The 23,292-nt window shown below is 35.6% G+C and overlaps 1 protein-coding gene across 8 annotated transcripts in view; it reads right to left on the bottom strand.

The window, feature by feature from the left end:
- NUP98 (nucleoporin 98 and 96 precursor) overlaps nt 1–23,292 on the bottom strand; it is a gene marked incomplete at its 3' end in the record, with an annotated part of 131,561 nt that overhangs the window by 29,552 nt on the left and 78,717 nt on the right. For all 8 annotated transcript variants that reach the window (XM_079104680.1, XM_079104681.1, XM_079104678.1 and 5 more), the window contains 6 exons: nt 17,540–17,656; nt 15,881–16,179; nt 13,020–13,133; nt 11,679–11,817; nt 5,005–5,182; nt 3,552–3,716 (listed from right to left, as the gene is read on the bottom strand). In XM_079104680.1, coding sequence (XP_078960806.1) covers nt 3,552–3,716; nt 5,005–5,182; nt 11,679–11,817; nt 13,020–13,133; nt 15,881–16,179; nt 17,540–17,656 — 1,012 coding nt within the window. The remainder of the gene's footprint in view (nt 1–3,551; nt 3,717–5,004; nt 5,183–11,678; nt 11,818–13,019; nt 13,134–15,880; nt 16,180–17,539; nt 17,657–23,292) is intronic.

The raw sequence follows: 23,292 nt of genomic DNA, 5'->3' as shown, positions 1-23,292 counted from the left end.
CAGATAAATGTAAAATGACTAAATATATGGAAGATTAAGTTTTACACTTGAATCCTTCAATGAGAAACCTTTATTCTCCTATTCAAAAGAATCGTCCTTTAACAAATCTGTCAATATCTTAACAATACAAAATCTCTTAATTTAGAGGGGTAATAAGTGAGATGCCCTTAATTCAACAAAGGGTAAATGACTAGAGTCCAATGTCAAACAGATGTTTATATAATTTATACTGTCATCCTATCCAATTGATTTGGTCCAATGTATCTATTACTCCTGCCTGCCTCCAACACAACTTGTTTTCTAAAAGTAAAGAATATTTTATATTCATTTTGTTTCAAAATCAGTCCTGTCAACAATGCTATACTTCCCAAGAGAAATCGCATATTACAGTTTCAAAGGCCCAAGAAGGTAAGTGTGTATGTTTTCTTACATACTAGAAATATTACTAAAGGAGACATAAATCTTAATATTAATTTGATATGAAATTTTAAAATTAATCTTAAAAAGAGTTCAGGCTAATACATTGAGAAAATCAGTCCTTGTTGCTATAAGAAAAAAAAAAGCAATATATGTATTACATAAAAGATCTTTAAATATGTATTGATTCAGTGGATCAACTTAGCTGCCCTTTAATTTCAAATCACAGTATATATAAAATTAAAGAGACTTGCCTTCCAAACTGTAATCATTTATTTCTTTAAAAAAAATTTTTTTTTTGTACTGGGAATTGAACTCAGGGGCATTCAACCACTGAGCCACATCTCCAGCTCTTTTTAATATTTTATTTAGAGTCGATCTTGCTGAGTTGCTTAGAGCCTCAATAAGTTGCTGAGGCTGGCTTTGAACTCGTGATCCTCCTGCTTCATCCTCCCAAGTCGCTGGGACTATAGGTGTGTGCCACTGCGCTCAGCCTAAATTAAGTTTCTGAGTAAGCCATTGCTCGCCCTGATGCTACTGAATCCAAATTATACTTCAGTTATGAGGCTGGGATAAAATGTTACATGTGTATGAATGCCAAGTCTCAGGTCTTTTTTTTTTTTTTTAAAGTTTCGAAATCTAGCTATACATCTCAATTACCTGGAAGAAGCACTTAAAAATATATGTCTGATTCCCATGCTAGATCTAAGGAATCAGTGTCAAGCTCACCAGGGTAGTGACAGAGCCAGGTAGAAATTGGATCTCAGAGTAGGAGTTTGAAATGAATGTTCTAGCAAAACATTTCTATAACAGCCTTACTTTATTTGTATAATCAAGGTTTATCTGTCAATATTTTCTCAAAGATACAGGAGACAGTGTATGAAAATTTGTCTACCTTTGTATTTTCTGGTTGCTTGATGGAACTGAGAATATTATATAGAAAGCAGTGCAATAAATCTGACCATTTTAAAAAAAAATTGCAAACCTTCCTGAATAGCTAAGGAAATCTCTTTCCTCTACCTCCTTTCTTTTTCTGTTAGGGAGCCTGAGATTGTGCACTGGCTTAAAAACAAAAAACAACCACCACAAAAAAACCAAAACAAACAAACAAACAAACAAACAAACAAAAAAGCTACAGAAAACTCTAAGAACACAGTATCATGGAAATCAACCAAGCAAATAAGTCAGGCAACACTGTGAAGATAAGTCATCATGGCTCAGGTGTTTTCTGCATGTTCAATAAATTGTAGGGTCTGGGGGTGTTAGTAACCAACCACTGACATTTCCCATCTGTCTCACCTATGTCACAATGCAATATAAAGTTAAGTCTCTAGAGGCCCATATTACTGCTCTAGCACATTAAGAGAAAGAAATTCATAAGTAATAAAAGTAAATAAAACCTCAAGTTTGGATATCTGATATACTTCTACCCATTTCTCTCATTTCTGCTCTCTGTATCCAAAAGGTCAAAGACCACCACATCCTCAACCAAGTCACATGGAAAACAAACAAAACAAAATGACAACAAAACACCAAAAAAACAAAACAAAACAAAACAAAAAAACTCTATTCACTCTAGTCTATTTGCGCTTTTTAAATTTTATCACTTCTCTTTTTGCTAAAACCTTGTACTTCTGAAAATTTTGATGCTCAATTTTGCAAAGAAGTCTTCCCTACTACAATGTCCTTATTGTAATTCACTGCTATTTTCTAGAATTTGCATTCTGGAAATTAAAGAGTCTGATAACTCCTGATTCCAACATAAATTTGTTCTGTCTGTCCACAGGTGAAGTTTTGTTTTTTAGCTGTTATCTTTAGAATTCTATATATTATTGTTTTGGGTGGTACTGGCTCAAACCCAGGGCCTTTGTGCAGACTAAGCAAGTGCTCTACCAGTGAGCTACTACATCCCCAGCCCTACATTACTTTCATTAGCAGAAAAAAAAAAGCTATGTGACTATTTCCCTAAGAAATACATATATAATGTAAGATTAAAAAGCTTTTTGGAAATATTAATTATACAAGGCATATAATTTACACAAAATGAACATGGATAACTGAAAAACCAAGTTCATTAATAGCATTTCTTAGGTAGATGTCTTAGGGCATTCTAAATACTACAAAGATTATAAACATAAAATTTAACAGTTTCAGTTTCTCATTTTTATCCCCCTCCCACTGTGCACACAAAAATGAACATACATACACAATATTCTCCAGAAGGTGCCTCCCAAGAAATTATTTAATAAATCATAAAAATCACACATTTTAGCAGCCATAAGAACTGTAACACGAAAATTCCAAAAGGTCCAGCTTTTAGCAGCTGAGAGGTAGAAAATGCTTTACAAAGAAGTCATGGATCAAGAACTCTTGAGGGCAGGTGGCAACAAGAAAAAAAATATTTTAACTTCAATGAATAGAAACAATATCCAAATTAAGGTAAAATTCTTTAGGAGTTTGCATTTAAAGAAACTACCTGATACTTAAATTACAAACCTTTCCCTATATAAGGACAAAAGGTTTATACTGGCTTAACAATACTGAAACAGAGTATGACACATATAATTGCAGTAAACATTATAGCTCCTTTCACTCCAGCTAAATAATTCATTTGTATTCTAAAATTATCTATTTTCCTAAAGATTATTAAAATACAATATGAAGAGGTTACCTGAAGTATAAAGCAAACAATCTGAGAAAATGGAAGTTAAAACCCTTGCAGAAAGCTTATTTAACTTAAAAAAAAAATGGAGGTAAAGAACAAGATTAAACTGCACACATCAAGTAGTCAATAAAAGTAGGGTTTACTTTCCATCAACCCACATGAACAAAATGCTACCTTAAGTTGATCACTGAACAGAAAATCACAAGTCCCAATGAGAGAGGGAGGTGTCTGAGAACAACAATCTGTAGAGGAATGATCCAAACAGCAAGAGAATTCTTTAAATCTCTCGAGTAAAAAAAGATTCCTGCACCACCTTTTGCCCTCCCTTGTATTTGTGTCAACATGATTGCCAATATGTTTGTATTCTTCAAAGTTCCGGGGGGTCATAAAACAGCTTTGTAATAGCTGAATGACTTGCTTTCAACTTCTGTATCATGGATTCCATTTAAATTCACTGTCCTTTCTCTACCTGAGGTGGAGGTGCAGGTGTGCCATTAAGAGCCATCTGAAAAGGGGTAGTTTGGCCTGCAGGAGGCAAAGGGGCAGTCTTCAACTTCTTTGTACTAGTTTTGGATGGATGTTCCTCCTCCTCTTCATCAGAATCTTGAAGCCCATATTTAGAAAAATGGGAAACCTAAAGAAGGGGGGAAAAAAGACAACAACAAACTAAATTTGAAGTGTTCTATTCTAAGGTTTCCAAAGTACCTGCCTTTGCAATCTTCTGGCACTATCTTTTAAAAAAGGAAAAGAAGGGCAAGGGAGATAGCTCAGTTGGTAGAGTGCTTGTCTTGCAAGCATAAGGCCCTGGGTTTCGATCCCCAGCACCGTTTAAAAAAAAAAAAAGGAAATTTACTTAAAGAAAATGAAATGTTAACTATCATAGTTTATTATTTTTCTAAGATTCAGATGATGTTTGATGCATATACTATTTGCTCATAATTAAGTAAATACAGATTTCATATTTATATATATGTATGTATTTATGTATGTATTATACATATGCCATTTAATCATTTTTGAGGGTACTAGGGATTGAACCCAAAGGCACTCTAGCACCATCCCAGCCCTTTTTTTTTATTTTTAAATTGTGAGACAGGGTCTCATCAAGTTGCCCTGGCTAATAATGAATTTGTGATCCTCTTTCCTCAGCCTCCCAAACAGTTGGGATTCCAGATGTGTACCACCATGCCTGTCTAAAATGCCATTTTAAATGCAAATCATTAATACAGAAACAGAATCCATTAGTCATTACATATGCCTCATAGTTGTTCTCTTTCTACATAAGGGACTTCAACTTGTTAAATTATTAAACCAGACTAGAAAAAGAAGAAACCACTGGGTAAATCAAAATAAGGATAGGAAGGAAGTAAATCTCTCCGTCCTCCAAATCTTTTTTTTTTAATATATATTTTGAAATTGTCAATGGATCTTTTGTTTTTAATTTTATTTATTTATATGTGGTGCTGGTATCAAACCCAGGGCCTCACACATGTCAGGCAGGTGCTCCACCACTGAGCCACAACTCCAGCCCAACCCCCAAATCTTTTAAAGTTTATAAAAAAACAAAACAAAACAAAACAAAAAAAACAAACCTGCTCTACAAGGGACAAAGAATTCTGCCTGATATATTACTGAAATCACTAATGTTGACCTAAACACACACACACCACACCCAAATCATATCTAAATGCTTACAACAGAAGGGGATAGAGGACTTGAATAATAAGCCCATGAAGCCTAATAGCTGATTATTGTTGAGTTTAACTAGGTGTGTAATTCAGAGTAAATCATGTATCTATCTCTATACCTACTTCCTAATTTAGAAACATAAAGAGACTTTCTAGGACAGAATTTCCTTCAACAAACATTTTGTGATTCCAACGACAGTTTATAAAATTAGAAGTGGGTTAAGCTGACTATACCTTAAACACCCAAGAACCAGTTTCAGGTCGGTACTCTTTGAACTGAGCTCCCTGCTTCCTTGAAACTGCTTCCAGTCTCCCCTCATAGTTGATATCAGCAAGTCGATCTGGGCTCTTAATTAAACAACGGGATGTTTTATCTGTTGGCCAAACCCCATCCAACGTAACTTCGGCCTTCCTGTAAAGCATAACAAAGTAATGTATAAATGCTTCATATTTAAAACCAGAAAGACAACTAAAACCTATATAAGTAACAAATAAAGGTGCTAAGCTACTTTGAGATTACTCTGCAGTTGTTTCATAAAATTGAGTCTTGCTTCCCAAAATAGCTAACCTTAAGAACTAGGAATCATTACCAACATCAAATAACTCAGTATCTGGTTTCTAGAGTCAGACTGCATTCAAGCTAACATGGTACATCAATTATTTCCAATCTAATTTTAGTAACACTTTAATTATGAATACTTGATTAATGTTATTTAGGTCATAGTCTAATGTAACACCCAAGTCTTAGTGTCAGTCTCAGAAATGCTGTGCTTAATAATAGTAGGAACAGTTGGTATGATTTATTAATAATAAATGTTTGTAGAATAAAATATCAAGAACATCCTAGAATTGACCATTAAATAATGAGTGTAGAGATAAATAATATAGTTATGTAGATAATTTTTACAATTATTATTATTATTGTTATTTTTTGGCTGCGCTGGGGATTGAACCCAGAGCCTTGTGCTTGCAAGGTAAGCACTCTACCAACTGAGCTATCTATCTCCCCAGCCCCTACAATTATTTTTCTTATAATAAAAACATCTAACATGTAATTTAGCATCTTAACCATTTCTAACTGTACATTTTAGTAGTTAGGTATACTGATATTGTTGTACAATCAACCGTCAGGACTTTTAGCTTATAAAACTGAAACCCTCTGCCCCTGCTATGGTTTGCATACCCCGCAAGGTTTTATGTGTTGAAATTAAATCCCTATTGTGAAGTTAAAAGGGTGGAAACTTGATCCAATTTTGGTGTTTAGAGTGATCTGGATTAGATAAGGTCTTATAGTGGAATTCCTATGACTGAATCCTGGTGGGTTTATAAGAAGAGAGAAACCAGTCAGATACACATACACACCTCTGCTCCCTGTCTCTTGCCATGAGATGCCCTGTACTGCCTCAGGATCTTACCAGCAAGGCCATCACTACTTGCTTCTGCCCATCTGGGATCTTGAACTTTGAGGACAATGAGCCAAAACAAAACCCTTTTTTAACTCACAGTCTGGAGTATCATGTTATTGGCAATAGAAAATAAACTAATGCATCATTAAACAACCTCCTATTTCTCACCCATCCCCAGCTCCTTGCAACCATCATTCTATTCTGTTTCTATGAATTTGACTTACTTAGATGCCTCAAAAGTAGAATCATACAGTATTTGTCTTTTTTAGACTGGTTTATTTCATTTAGCCTAATGTCCTCAAAGTTCATATATGCTGTAGCATGTCAGATTTTGGGGGGTGGTGGTGCTGGGAATTGAACTCAGGGGCACTCGACCCCTGACCCATATTCCCAGCCCTATTTTATATTTTAAAAACAGGGTCTCACTGAGTTGCTTAGCGCCTCGCTTTTGCTGAGGTTGGCTTTGAACTCACAATGGTCCTGTCTCAGTCTTCTGGGTCATTGGCATTAGGGTGGCTAGTGTGTGGCCAGAATTTCATTCTTTTTAAAGGCTGAATATAATTCTACTGTACATGTATATACACATACACATACACACACACACACACACACACATTGTGTTTATCCATTCATTTATTAATGAACACCTGAGTTGTTTTCAATTTTTTTGACTATTATGAATAAGTGCTATCATAAACATGAGTATGCCAAGTATTTCTTTAAGATGATCTTGCTTTCAATTCTTCTGTACACATAGTTGGTACATCCATGAATTTATCAACCACAGATCAAAAATATGCAGGAGAAAACAATACAATCACATCTGTACTGAACATTTTAAGACTTTTTTCTTGTCACTATCCCCTAAATAATACAGTATAAAAACTATTTACATACCATTTACTCTATATTAGGTATTTTATGTAAGCTAGACACAATTTAAACTTCTTGAAGAATATGTGTGGGTTATATGCAAAGGCTATGAAATTTTATATTAGGGATTTTACCATTAAAAATTGTGGTATCCATGAGGAGTGGGATTCTGGAACCAATCCTCCATGGATACCAAGGAAGGATTAAGTGAACATCTTAACAATATTGTCTTACAACCCATGAACATGGGATATCTTTCTACTTATCTGTGTCCTCTTTAATTTCTTTCAGTAGTGTTTTATAGTTTTTAGTATAGAACTTTCTTCTTTCTGATGCTACTGTAAGTGAAATTTTCTTAATTTCCTTTTCAGATTGTTAAATTGGTAAATACGAACAATTTATCTGTGGAGACTTGAAAACACGTATTTACTGCTTGAAAATTACAGACCTTTTATTACTTTTTCTTGCTTAATTACTCTAGGATTTACAGAAGTTATGTTTGGGAGAGGTGGCAAAAAACAGTCATCCTTATCTTATTTTAAAGACAAAGCTTTCAGTATTTTAGCATGACCATATAAACTGGATTTTTCATATATGGCCTTTATCATATTAAGGTAGTTTCCTTCTATCCCTAGTTTGTTAAGTGTTTGTATTATAAAAGAGGGATTAACTTTACTGAATGCTTTTTCTACCTCAACCAAGATGGGTTGGATGGTATTTTCTTTCCCTTTTGTCCTCTGAAAATGATGTATAACATTGATTTTCATATAAATGAACCCTCTTTGCATTCCAATGTATCACATGGTCATGTTGTGTAATTCTTTTAATATGCTATGTGTGTTTTTCTTTTTTTTTTGTGGTGCCAGGAATTCAACCCAGGGCTTTGTGCTTGTTAGTAGACAAGCTCTCTACCATTAAGCTACATCCCCAGCCAGTGAATTTGTCTTCAGATGTTCAGTGGAATCAATCAGTGAAGTCATCTGGTCCTGGGCTTTTCTTTGTTCGGAGGTTTTAAATTCCTGAATCAATCTTCTTAATTGTTAAAGGTTTACTTAGATTATCTACTTTTCTTTTATAATTGAGGCTTGATCAGTTATAAAGATAAATTAGTTTAACTATATCTCTCTCACCTGCCTGAAGAGACATTAGAGGCTAGATTAGGCTATCACACTAAAATAATAGTTTTAAGTGTGGCCACAGCAGAAACAAGGGTAGAGACAGGGGCAGGGAACCAACAGTACTGGAAAAGAATTTTTGAAATTAGCAGTTGGATCTGGGACTATTAGGGAAAAGGAGTCCTAATGTCATAGTATAGCATTTCTTTAACATGATTTTTTTTTTTTTTTTTAATTACAACAACAGAAATTTGCTAGACAAAGTGGTGCATGCCTGTAATTCGAGTGACTTGGGAGGCTAATGGAGGATAACAAGTTCAAAGCCAGCTACATCAACTTAGCAAGACCTTGTCTCAAAATATAAAAATAAGGGGTGGGGATATTGCTCAGTGGTTAAGAATCCCTGGGTTCAATCCTAGGTACCATTAAAAAGAAAAAAGAAAAACACCAGAAATTTATTCTCTCACACATCTGGAAAGCAGAATTCTAAAATCAAAGTATTGATAGGGTATACTTCCTCCAGCGGCTCTAGTAGAGAAATTTTACATGTCTCTTCAGCTTTTGGTGGCTTTCAGTGTTCCTTGTACCTGCATCCTATAGCTGTCATCACAGCATTCTCTGCTTCCATCTTTACACAGCCTTATCTTCTGTCATCTTTTTCATAAGCATACTTATGTTTTGATTTAGAATCCATCCAAATAATTCAGGATGATATCATCTCAAAAAAATTTTAAAAAAAAATTTTTTTTAGTTGTAGATGGACACAATGTCTTTATTTTTTTATGTGGGGCTGAATATTGAACCCAGTGCCCTACGCTCTACTACTGAGCCACAACCCCAGTCCTGAAAATTCTTAATTACACCTGCAAATAAGGTCACTTCACAGGTCCTGGAAATTAGGATGTGGCATATCTTTTAGAACAGTCAACATTCAAAACAACGTAGATGATGCTGCGATTTCTTGTGAGGTGCTCAGGAGATCCCTTCTTATAAAAGGACATTTAAGCAGAGATTAACATGTGCAAGGTCTTGAACTCTTTTAAGTATTTGCCAGAAATGTCACATAGATGTATCTCCTTGGGAGTCAAGGGGCCTTAGGAAGGGGTGGGGGGGGGATTGCTGGCTTGCTGGGGCATAGAGAAGCTTCAGGTTTTTCCCTGGGCAAAGGTCATGGGGAAAGCTTAGAGGGCCTAGAAAATTCTTCCAGACAGTTCTCACTTTTGCCATTGATATTAGGAACCATTTCTTTAGCAATGATTTGTATAAAACTGTCAAATGCTTTTAAGCCGGGTGTAGTGGTGCAGGCCTGTAGTCCCAGTCACTCCAGAGGCTGAGGCAAAAGGACTGCAAATTCAGGACCAGCCTGGGCAACACAGAGAATACCCCCAACCCTGACCATCTGAATTAATCAAGTATCCTCTAAACTGGTTTCCTGGCTTCCACTTGAAATCTCTACGAGTCTAAATCTCCTCAGCAAGAGTGACAGTTCTGAAAACTAGAAGTCCAAGATAAGACGCCAGGGGGTTTTGTTTCTTCTTTTGATACCACTCTCCTTGTAGATGACCATCTTCATGCTGTGTCCTCACTTGGTTTTAACTATGTGCATGTGTTCTAATCTATTCCATTCTCTCTCAGTATTGGTTGAAAACATGAGCAATCCACCACTGAGCCACATCCCCAGCCCTTTTTTTTTTTTTTTTTTAATTGTAAACAAAAGGGATACATGTTGTTTCTCTGTTTGTACATGGCGTAAAGGCATACCATTTGTGTAATCATAAATTTACATAGAGTAATGTTGTTTGATTCATTCTGTTATTTTTTCCCTTCCCCCCACCCCTCCCACCCTTCTTTTCCTTCTATACAGAGCTTCCTTCCTTCATACTTGCCCCCCTCCCTAACCCTAACTCTAACCCTAACACTAACCCTTCCCTCCCCCAATTATGTGTCATCATCCACTTAATAGCGATATCATTCTTCCTTTGGCTTTTTGAGATTGGCTTATCTCACTTAGCATGATATTCTCCAGTTTCATCCATTTGCCTGCAAATGCCATAATTTTATCATTCTTTATGGCTGAGTAATATTCCATTGTATATATATACCACATTTTCTTTATCCACTCATCAATTGAAGGGCATCTGGGTTGGTTCCACAGTCTGGCTATTGTGAATTGAGCAGCTATGAACATTGATGTGGCTGTATCTCTGTAGTATGTTGATTTTAAGTCCTTTGGGTATAGGCCAAGGAGTGGGATAGCTGGGTCAAATGGAGGGTCCATTCCAAGTTTTCTAAGGAATCTCCACACTGCTTTCCAGAGTGACTGCACTAATTTGCAGTCCCACCAGCAATGTATGAGTGTACCTTTCTCCCCACATCCTCGCCAACACCTGTTGTTGCTCGTATTCTTGATAATCGCCATTCTAATTGGGGTGAGATGGAATCTTAGGGTGGTTTTGATTTGCATTTCTCTTATTACTAGAGATGTTGAGCATTTTTCCATATGTTTGTTGATTGCTTGTAGATCTTCTTCTGTGAAGTGTCTATTCATTTCTTTAGCCCATTTGTCGATTGGATTATTTGAATTCTTGGAGTAGAGTTTTTTGAGTTCTTTATAGATTCTGGAGATTAGTGCTCTATCTGAAGTATGATTGGCAAAGATATTCTCCCACTCTGTAGGCTCTTTCTTCGCATTGCTGATAGTTTCCTTTGCTGAGAGAAAGCTTTTTAGTTTGAATCTATCCCAGTTATTGATTCTTGCTTTTATTTCTTGTGCTATGGGAGTCCTGTTAAGGAAGTCTGGTCCTAAGCCGACATGTTAAGATCTGGACCTACTTTTTCTTCTATAATCTGCAGGGTCTCTGGTCTGATTCTGAGGTCCTTAATCCATTTTGAGTTTAGTTTCGTGCATGGTGAGAGATATGGGTTTAGTTTCATTCTGTTGCATATGGATTTCCAATTCTCCCAGCACCATTTGTTGAAGAGGCTATCTTTTCTCCATTGCATATTTTTGGTCCCTTTGTCTAGTATGAGAAAATTGTATTTATTTGGGTTTGTGTCCGTGTCCTCTATTCTGTACCATTGATCTACCTTTCTATTTTGGTACCAATACCATGCTGTTTTTGTTACTATTGCTTTGTAGTAGAGTTGAAGATCTGGTATTACAATACCCCCTGTTTCACTCTTCCTGCTAAGGATTGCTTTAGCTATTCTGGGTTTCTTATTCTTCCAGATGAATCCCCAGCCCTTTTGTAAAGTTTTATTTTGAGGCAGCTTCTCACTAAACTGCCCAGGCAAGCCTTGAACATGCAATTCTTGTGCCTCAGCCTCCAGAGAAGCTAGGATTATAGGCATGTGTCATTTAAACTTTTAAATAAAAGCAGAGAAACAATAAACACACTTACTACAGTAAGTCAAAAAACCTAGCTGCAGAAGAAAATACATACATAAGAACACATTCATGTTTATAGAAAAAAAATATAGCTTAATTATTTTCTATATGCAAATAAGTTCATACCTATTTAGTCCTTCACCCACAGGTGGTTTCTGGTTATCATCTAAGTAGACGATAACTTCTTTCCTTCGGATATGCACAATATCATCCAAATTTAGATTGGTCAAATTCACATCTCCTTCAAAATAGATAGAGCCATAACCTAGAAGTGAGAGTAAAAATTCATCCTGTATGAGGGCACAAATATCCACTTTTTATCTACAGTAATTAAACAACTGGAAGGGGAAAACAGCTTAAAATAATCAATATCTTAAATCATCTAGCATTTTGGAGTAGGTGATTTTTACCATAGCATAGAAAGAATGGGGACAGAGGGAGTGACACCAATTACACTATTATCTGATGTAACTTTTAAAACACTTTTAAAACACTTCTGCTAGCCTCATAACAACCTTCTTTTTTTGTTTTGTTTTTTTAAAAAACCATGAGATAATTTCTCAGTACCTTTAATTTTTTGAGATAGGGTATCATTTAGTTGCTCAGGGCCTTGCTAACTGCTCAGGCTGGCCTGGGACTTGCAGTCCTCCTGCCTCAGCCACCCAAGTCACTGGGATTACAGGCATCAAAAGAGTTTTCTTAAATCTTTTTCCAAACATCTGACATGCTGCTATATAAATGACCCTTAGTACTTAGCCAACTTTTTCAGAGGTACTAGGGGTTGAATTCTGGGGAAAATTTACCACCGAGTTACATTCCTAGCCCTTTTTAAAACAAAACAAAACAACAACAACAACAACAAAATTGAGATGTAAATGTACAGAATGTCTTTATTTTATGTGTTTATTTTTCTGTGGTGCTGAGGATTGAACCCAGTGTCTCACATGTGCTAGGCAAGTGCTCTGCCACTGAGCTACAGCCTCAGCCCCATTCCCAGCTCATAATGTTGAGAGAAGGTCTCCATAAATTGCCCCAAAAAGTTGGGATTATAGATGTGAGTCTACCATGCCCAGTTTACCTGAACCCTTTTTAAATATAACATAGAAAGATGAGATTTCTTTTCCAAGAAAATAAAGTTAGCTGTAAGAAAAATAAAAAAATTGAACCTAAGTATTAAACATTCTTTGTCTATTATTCAATTCTCCCAATATGTCTTATTTTCTTTAACAGTAGAAAACTGAAGCAAGGCAAATAGCTACCAGTCCCAGATAGGCATATCTAAACCAATAGAATGCTATATCGGTTTAGTCTTTCTGGTTTTGTTACTTGTCAATTAAAGTTTCTACTGTTCAAACAAAAGAGACCAAAATGCAGAAAAAAGCAGATTTAGTTACCAAAAGCTTTCCTTAATTACAAAACAAGATGCAAAACTTGGGCTTACACACTAACTTCTAAACTCACACTTACCTTTACGACCAATGGTGAAGTCAGAGACAATGCACTCTCCTTTTTCATTGGTAATTTTGGCAAGATCATCCATAGATGGAATAGTGTAGTAACCAACCTTAGTGAGAACAATGCCTGTGACCATGAAAGAAAGAAAATATTAATTGTGACTGTCCTTGGGTAGAGGAGTTCTCATAATATTTATTTGGTATTTTATTTATTAAGTTTTTTTTTTTTTTCCCCCTATAAAGGGCTTAGTGGTAGAGAGCTTGCCAAGTGTGCACAAGGCATGGGGTTCAACCTCAATACTGAGAAAAAACAAAAACACAACTATGAAGTGAGCATTTTAAAAAATTACATGAGAAATACAATAGCTAAATTATTATATAAAGAGAAAATATAAAAGAAGAAAATATTTTCCAAACAATTCTTTTATCATACACAAAGGAAAAACGTTTTTTAAAAAAAGGCTTCATGTCCAAAAACAGTGAAGAACACATAACTGTGTAATAATCGAGCTGGGGATGAAGCTCAGAGGCAGAGTTCTTGCATAACATGTGTGAAGCCCTGGATTCAATCCCCAGGACTGAAAAAACAAACAAAAATTCAGTATTTTACAGTCTCTGAAAATTCATACTACAATGAAGACTAACTTTTCTTAAACCTTGTGTTCCCCAGACTTAATCTGCCACGGAAAACTCTTTTCAAAAGATATTCATTAACATCCTCTAACATTAAAGTCATTTCATAGATTACACTCTGGGAGTCTTTCTTGAACCACTTTTATTTTACACACAAGAATACCAAACTCATGGTGAAAATAATGTGCCTTGCTTTACAGTGTGATTTATTCATACACGTGAAGACAAACTCCAAACCCAATACTTTTTTATTTTATTTTATAGCCTATTGTCTCCCACCTGGTCTTCTGGCCTATACTCCCCTAGCATCTTTCAAATTTACATCTTAAATTGCTAAATCAAGATGATTTGAAAAATCCTACATAAGAAAGTCACATGAAAAATGGAAATTTATGGGCTGGGGATATAGCTCAGTTGGTAGAGTGTTTGCCTCACAAGCACAAGGCCCTGGGTTCAAATCCCCAGCACCGCAAAAAAAAAAAAAAAAGAAAGAAAAGAAAAAAAAGAAAAATGGAAATTTAAAGAACTGCAATTTCTGTTACTAAAAAATTATCAAGCTGGGCGCAGAAGTGCATGCCTATAATCCCAGGGGCTCGAGAAGCTGAGAAAGGAGGACCTCAAGTTCAAAGGCAGCCTCAGAAAAAGTAAGGCAGCACTAAGCAACTCAGTGAGACCCTGTCTCTAAATAAAATACAAAATATTGACCACCTGTCAGTGGTCAAGTCCCCTGAGTTCAATCCCCAGTACCCACCGGAAAAAATAAATAATATTAAAAATAATCAACAACCAAATAGATTTCAATGGTACCTAAATGGTAACTGATGGCCCAAAGAAAAGAAATATTAAAGTGGAGAAGGGTTTCAGAATACACCAAAGCCTGGGAAAATAGCTCAGTTGGTAGAGTGCTTGCCTTGCATGCACAAGGCCCTGGGTTCAATCCCCAGCACCACAAAAAACAAACAGACAAAAAAAAACCAGAATACATACACACACACACACACACACACAAAAGGATCAGATATAATAACTAGATTTAAAAACAAAACAAAACAAAAACCCACTGCAGAATTCAAAGAAATCAGTGGTGGAACATTGGTATGCTTGCTCTAATCACTCCCTGTCCCATTTGTAGCTAGGTTATCAGGCTAGCTTGCTTTGAGAGAAAAACATTAAGGCTGACATCAGATCCAACCCCAGCCTCCAGCACAGTCCACTGACATACTTGCTTCTTTACTGGCAAGGTTTAGAGGGTTGTTAGAATGTCCTTAGGAAGGGAGCTCTAAATTGTGGCAGGAAACAAGGTCAATGAGAAAACTAGAATCAATAAAAAAATGATGTTTATTGGGTATTTGAAAAGAAAACATAATATTGTAATAAAGTTGTACATAAAAATAGATACTTGAGATTATTTATGTAAAAGTACAATGTTCTTTACTAAGGAACCAAGTAAACAGAAGATATATATGAAGGCAATAAGATTAACTAGGTAAAATTTTTAAGGACACTCCAATCCAAATGTTCATTCAAAGTGAAGGGTTAGACAAATGTGGCGTATTTCTATAATAGAAAACCACAGAGAAATAAAAAAGAATTGTCAACACAGGTTGCCATGGATGAACTCTCATAATAATATTAAGTAAAGAAAAAAAAAAAAGCATATGAAAGACTGTGTCAGGTGGAAGAACAGGCAAAAGTAATCTACGTGAGAGAAACTACAGAGTTGTGGTGAATTCTGTTCTACCAATGAACTTTCCAGGTTTTCGTTTGTTTTTTCTTTTACAATTTCTCTGGGGTGTTGGATAATGGACACAGATGTATCAACATTGATTGAAATGAACACTTAAAAACTGGTATACATCTTCATTATATGTAAATTTAACCTGAGTTTAAAAAAATAAAAAATACCCCAATCTTATAGTTTATTTGTTTAATGGATTAGTTTTGGGGGATTCTGAGTTAATAAAAATCACGACAACAATTACCATGTGAATGTTCAATGCAAGTCTCAGGAATTATGATCTCTCTATGTACCTAATCTAACTCAAATATTGATAATTTAATATAGTAGAAAATAATTACTCTCATTTAAAAACTAATAAGCAATGTATCTGAGTTTGCAGTTAGGGAATGTATCATGACAATTTCTTTGGTTATAAAATTTGGTCTCTTTAAACTACAACAGGATAATTAAACACATTAATTTTAACTATTTCAAAGGTAGATAATGTACATGAATCTGACCTGCTGGATGCAGATGATAAGCATTATTTTCTATTTCTTCTCTGTCATCTTGCAGTGACTCATCATGGAATGAGGTTTCTTCACTGCTACCTTCCAGTCCATTTCGCAAAGCAACCCTCATGTTTAATGCAACAAATGTATCATCCACGCTGTTGCTATTGTTGTGTTTATTTCCAGAATTCTCTGGGGTTTGAGGAATGGGTTTGGCAATAGGGTTAGTATAAAAACGTGATACAAGAGAATCATCATCTCCATCCTGCTGATGGTTCTCATCTACAGGTTTGCTCAGAAAACTAAATCTGAAAAGGGAGAAAAGAAGTAAGTAATGTAACTCCTTAATCAGTAACAATAACAACTAATCTTTACTGAGTCATTACTAAGTTATCTGGTAATGTTCTGCATAATTCCATCCATTAAACATTAATTTTGTACTTAAAGCAATCCTGAGAAATAGGTTAATTACTATTTCTATTTTATGGAAGAGAAAACTTGAGGCAGAACAGAAAAATAAAATAACTTGTCCGACACTGCAAAGTTGTGAGTACTAGAGCTGAAATTTTAACACAGAAAATCTATCTCTATAGTCTACAGTTTCTAGTGCTCTCTTTTCAAGAATGAATAGATCTCGGAATCTCAATTTTTGGTCTAAAACAAAAAAACGTGGGCTGGGGGTACAGCTTAATAATAAAGTGCTAGCCTAGCATGAAAGAGGCCTTGAGTTTAATTCCTAGTACTGCAAAACCCAAAAACAGTATGATAAAATTCTGAAAAATTTAAGACTTAATATTAAAATCTATATTTATCTATAAATCTATATTTTTGTATAGTCTATGTACAATGAAGTATATATAAGGATTTTTTTTTACTAAAGTACTATGTTGAGTAGAGGAATAACAAATAATCTAAATGTCCACTAATGGAGAACTAGTTTAATTATCTTACATTCACCATAATAACTATACAGCCATTATAAATGAGAAGGCAGACATTCATACAAATATAGAAAGGCAACTATAATAAAATAAATGGAAATAAGCTGGTTGCAGGATATCATATCATTCACGCATAATTTTCACAATGTATATCAACAAGAATATATTTCTAAATCAACAAATTCCTTAAGTGGAAAAGTTATACCAAACTATTAAGGATCAGATAACTACTTTCACTTCCTCTTTTGTACACTCTATACTGTTTTTGCTCAGTTATATATACTAAGTATCACTCTAATTATGCCAGACAAAATACTCCTTATTGTAAGGAGGTGAGGGTGTCAACTGTATGCTAACCCTGTCTAAAGCAGTATGTACAGATACCCAAATAGTTCTGCAGAAATGAAAGAGAATACCAATAATTTTACAGTTTAAAGTACCCACAAAGGGCTGAGGTTGTAGCACTTGCCTAGCATGTGTGAGGCACTGGATTTGATCCTCAGCATCGCATATAAATAATAAAATAAAAGGTCCATCCACAACTCAAAAAAAAAAAAAAGTACCCACGAAGTAAAAATATGATTTAGTTTCTAGACGCCTCCAAGTTGTAATTCTTCTATGGAATATTCACAAACATTCACAAATTTTTATAAAATTCTAGGCTCAGAATAGCTTCAAAATGAGAACAGGGCTGTACAATAAAAGCAACATAAAACTACTAGTTTACCTCTCTCCATTTTCTGGATAATCAGATGGTGAAGCTAGATCTTCTGAATCACGATTAACAGGAGAAAAGAGATTGCTATTATTAAGATTCTTCAAAACCAACTTCTTGATGCTCTTCCTATAAAAAGAGAGCAAAAGAAAAAGAAAAATAGAAGTTAGGTATACAGTTATATCATAGACATCATCTTAAAAGCTAGAGCCCAGAAGGATACTCTTATACACCAAAAGATGACCTAACAACTTGAATGTAGTGGTACATGACTATAATTCCATCTTCTTGGGAGGGTGAGGCAGGAGACTGTAAATTCAAGGCCAGCTTGGGCAACTCATTGAGACCCCATCTCAAAATAAAAAGGGGTGGAGAGGTGGCTCCATGGTAGGACGCCCAGGGTTCAATCCTTAGTACTGTCAAAAAGACCTAACAAGTTTCATTTATAACTCTTTCTAGAAATGTATAATCAGAATAAATAGGCTCAATATATTATACTCTAATGGTGGGAAGAATAAGGACATTCAAACTGAAGTGGAAAATCCCCTTCTTCCTCTAAACCCCAAGAATGTTATCGTGCATTAAACTGATTATGCATTAATACATGCCTTCACTATAAGAGTTTTTTCCCTCTTTTTTAGCAGTTAGTATTTGACAGTCTTCCACAGAACTTAATATGATATCATGAAGAAAAGAGGTCAACTGACACTTGTGACTAAATGAGAAAGACTTTTTTAAAAAGACAATGAATGGAGTAAAAACTCCCAGTATCTAATGAGAAAAGTAAACAGATACCTAAAAAGTAAAGGTTTATGTACACATGTTTACTTCAAGAATTTCCTATCAAATACAAGTTTTTTTGTTTGTTTGGTTTTGTACTGGGGATTGAACCCAGGGATGTTTCACCACAGAGCTATATCCCCAGCACTTCAAAAAAAAAATTTTTTTTTTAAAAGACAGTCTTGATAAGTCATTTAGGGCCTAAGTTGCTGAGCCTGAACTCAAACCTATGTTCCTACTGCCTCAAACTCCAGAGTCGCTGGGAGGACACCCTACCCCACCTTGCCCAGTTATTTTTCAATTATCTTAAACAGCAACTGACTTTAAAAGAATCTCTTAGCTAGCATGCACAAGGCCTGGGATTCAATCCCAAGCATGCCAAAAAAAATGAATAAATTTTTCTAAAGGCCAATATTATCATCCTCAAAGTCTAGGTACTGCCAGTTATTTTGTCAATATAACAACGGACACATAATAAAATATCCAGACACAAAAGTAAACAAGACATTTCTTCAGAGGAGATAAATACTCAATAAAAATATAATATACTCAACATCTTTAGTCATCAGGGAAATGTAAATCAAAACCATAATGAGATGCCACTTCCTACTTGCTAGTGTTGCTATTCCAATCAAATAAAATGAAAACTGAGAAAATGAACATGGCTGGTAATGATGTGAAATGGTACAGCTGCAGGGAAAAGAGTTTGGCAATTCTCAAAAAGTTAAACACAGAATTACCATTATGACCAACTCCATTCCTAGGTATACACTCAACTAAAAATAGGCATATTTAGATATTTGTATGCCAACCTTAACAACAATCTTAATTCACAATATTTAAAAGGTGGAAACACCCTAAGTATCCATCAACAGAAAAATAAATTTAAAAAACATGGTATATTCATACAATGGGATATATAATTCAACCATAAAAAGGAACAGAGTTCTGATACATTCTACAACATGAATCAATCCTGAAAACATGCTAAGAGAAATAAACAAGAAAAATATTGGACTTGCTTTATATGAGATATCTGGAATAGGCAAATTCATAAGAAAGTAAGCAAGAGGTTACCCAGAACCTTCCTGTTAAAAGAGAACAGGAAACTACACCGTAATGGGTACAGAGTTTCTTTGTGATGATAAAAAGTTCTGGAAATAGTGGTAATGATTATCCAATATCATAAATGTCCCTGTTGTCACTGACTTATATAGCAAAAATGGTTAAAATGGCAAGCTTTCATGGGATCCAAGATAGTGGACTAGAGAGGCTGCATTCCTTGTAGCTCTAAAATTGAGATTCAAGCGAGGAAATACTGTTTCTCTGCAAGGCAGTCATCACTGCCCATGGATCCCCTGCTGTTTACCCCATTCATCCACCCCATCACCTGCCATCTGCCAGCATATTGTCTGCTTTTTGAGTGCGAATCCCTCACTAACCACCACCTACCATCTGCCATTTGCCTACTTCTTGCCTGCCCATCACCCACTGCCTGACATCCACCCATTAGACTGCAGATGCCCGCAGACCACCAGCAGATTGCCTGCTGCCCACTGCTGCCTGGAAGTTCAGTCACAGTAACCAGCAGGTTTGGTTACACATGGCTGCCGTCATCTTGGGACAACACCCAGGGCCTGCAGGATTGCTGCCATGGCCACCATCCTTTTGGGGCATAGCAATCTCAGTCTGAGGACTCAGGCCAGGGTCTGGAGATATGTTGGGGTATGTGCAGGTCTGGTTGCACCTGAGGTCTTTCTGCTCAGTGTGGTAGTGGCCGCCATGTGGCTGTCTCTTTGCAGGGTCACTCCTTTGTGTGAGCACATCCCTGGTGGTCTCTCTGCAAGCTGAAAGGGCAGTGAGATCTTGGGACTGCACCAGGATAGGGCCTTGGAGCAGCTGGGTCTGTGTGGACAAGCCTGTGGAAAGTCAGAGACTAGGGGCAGCTGCCTGTTGGGAGCAGAGGTTGAAGAAACTGGAGAAAACTGGGCTCTCTCCAGCTCAGTTAGTCCTGAAGTGTGCAGGGACAGAAGGGGCCAGCTACAAAGGGTGGGAAGACTGGAAGAGGGTGTGAAGGCATCTTGCTATTACATCTGCCACACACTGGATTGAAGCTAACATCAAGTTTCAGACAACCCCAACTATTGGTGGAAAAGGGAAGCTGAGAAAAATTCTGAAAGTGAACGGAAACAATAATTAATTTTCCACTGAGACATTCCTGCTTTTTTTTTTTTTTCCTTTCTTTGCCCGCTCTCTCTCTCTCATGCCTCTACCATTTTTAAATCTAAATTTTTTCATGCATCAATTTACTGAAGAATGGGATGTCTGAATAGTATGTGATGGTTTTTTTGTGTATTCTTAAATTTTTATTTTTATTTTATTTTTTTTTAAATCTATGCATAATTTTTTCTCTCACCTGTCTCCCTGGATTCTCTTTCTCACTTCTCTCATACCAACAACAGCCAACCTCTATTAATTCCTCTCTCACTCTTACTTTAAATTTTTACCTCTATCTTCTCTCCCTCTCCCTCACAAACATCACATCTAAAACTACTTCTGTTCCCCTCATTGTTCATAATTTGAAAGGGTAAACCCAGTATACTGTTTGCATTGGGTGCTGTTAGTACCGGTCTCCCCCTTAAAGATGAGGTACTAGAAGCCTTCAAGGACACTAAAAGACAGCAGGATAGAATCTACTGCCTCAGCTCCATTCTGCAGGATGAGAAGACACATAAAACACATGAAAAAACAAGGGAACAAGTGCCTCAAATAAATTGAGATGTTCCAAAAATAGAATCCACAGACAACACAGTAGAAGAAACGTCAAAAGGAGGGTTGGGGTTGTGGCTCAGTGGTAGAGCACTTGCTTAGCATGCATGAGGCCCTGGGTTTGAGCCTCAGCACCACGTAAAAATAAAATAAAGGTATTGTGTCCACCTACAACTACAACAAAATATTAAAAAAAATTCACCTATGTGCATATGTATAAAATGCCAATCAAAAATAAATATAGGAGTAAAAGAAGAAGAGAGAATGGGGAAAGGAGGAGAGCAAGGTAAGGCAGGGATGGGGACTGAAATCAAATTCATTTCATGTATTATTTCGTCAAATTGAACTGAAATATTACGTATAACACTTTAATTTTAAAAAAAAAAGGTGGCGGGGGGGGCCTAGAAATTCAAAAAGACTTCAATAAATAGAAGAACATCACATAATCTAAGGGAAATAAAAAAGAAAAGGGGGTAAGTTTCATATAGGGTTTCTCACATAAAAAAATTTAAGAACAAGAAGTAAAATAGAAGATACAGGAACACATGTAAAGTCTGTTAAATATTAAAATGGATAAGTTTAAGAAGATTGTAGATGTGTTCATATTTTCCTATGATAATGTGAAGCCATGGAAACTAGCAAAAAAGTAAGTATGTACATAGAAGTCCTAAATGATTCCTATAGCCTAACTTAAGCTCATTCTACCCAAAAACTACAGAGTATACATTTTTCTCAAGCATGTACAAGTGGAACACTTAAAACTAACATTACATCAAGTCATTAAAGCAAGTTGTAATTTAATAACAAAAAGTTAACTTTTAAAAAATATCTTTTTCAGGGGGCTGGGGAGATAGCTCAGTTGGTAGAGTGCTTGCCTTGTAAGCACAAGGCCCTGGGTTCAATTCCCAGCACTGCAAAAAAACAAAAGAAAAAAAAAAAAAAGTGTGTGTGTGTGTCTATGTATACACATACATATATATGTATATATGTATGTATATCTTTTTAAAAGAACATTTATGTGGTGCTGAGGACCGAATTCAGTACCTCACCAGACAAGCGTTTTACCACTGAGCTATAACCCCAAACCCACATGTTAATTTTCATTATGGCATATTGTTACAATTATTCTATATTATTAGTTCTTAATCTCTTACTGTGTCTAATTTATAAATTAAATTTTATCATAGGTATATATGTATCAGAAAAACACAGTAAAGATACAGTTCTGTATAGGTGTCTTCAGTTTCAGATTTCTACTGGAGGTCATGAAACTGAATCCCCATTGAGAAAGAGGGACTATATTATTCTGGAAAGAAGTAAAACTGAAAGTCAAAAACCTAAATATCCATTCAGAAGAAGGACAAATACAAAAGGGGGGGATGGAGAAGGAACTAAGACAAAATAAAAATATTAATGAAGAAAATATAATACAAATTAATGAAACAAAACAATCACAGAATAGAGAACATCAATAATGCTAGAAGCTAGTTCTTTGAAAAGACCAATTACATTGGTAGATTCCTGATCAAACTGAAAAAAAGAGAAGGCACAAAATAATCAATCTAGGACACCTCTACAGATTATACCAACATGAAAATATAAGGTTATTTTTAAGACAACTGATGCCAATAAAGTTGACATTTTAATTAGGTAAAATAATCACTTGAAAAATATAACTTGCCAAAAGTAACTCAAAAAAAAAAACTGTAGCTAGGATTGGTGGTGCATGCCTGTAATTCCAGTGGCTCAGGAGGCTGAGGCAGGATGACTGCAAATTCAAGGTCAGCCTCAGTGAATTAGAAAGACCATAAACAACTTAGTGAGATATTGTCTCAAAAAGAAAAAAAAATACTACTACTAATAAAAAGGTCTGGGGATGTGGTTGACCCTGGTACCCCACAAAAAATATTAAAAAAAAAAAAAAAAAGACAAAAACCCAAAGCTAAATGGTCTTATAACTTTTATATAAATTATGTCATTTTTTTAAAGCCTTCTTATAAATACTTCTTTAGGCTTATGTATCTTCATACTACTCAGAACAGCAACTTAAAAATTTATAAGTTATTTATTTCTGGAAATTTCCACTTAGTACACTTGGAACATACTTGACTGGAAAATTAAAACCATAAAAAAGTAAATCATGGATAAGGGAGGACTACAGTATTAAATTCTAGAAAGCTGACAGCAGAAACTGGAAAGATCTTTCTAATCTCCAC

Source organism: Sciurus vulgaris (assembly GCF_902686455.1).
Source record: "Sciurus vulgaris genome assembly, chromosome: 11".
Taxonomy (NCBI): domain Eukaryota; kingdom Metazoa; phylum Chordata; class Mammalia; order Rodentia; family Sciuridae; genus Sciurus; species Sciurus vulgaris.
The sequence above is the reverse complement of the archived record's forward strand: the minus strand, read 5'-3'. Positions and strand labels throughout refer to the sequence as shown.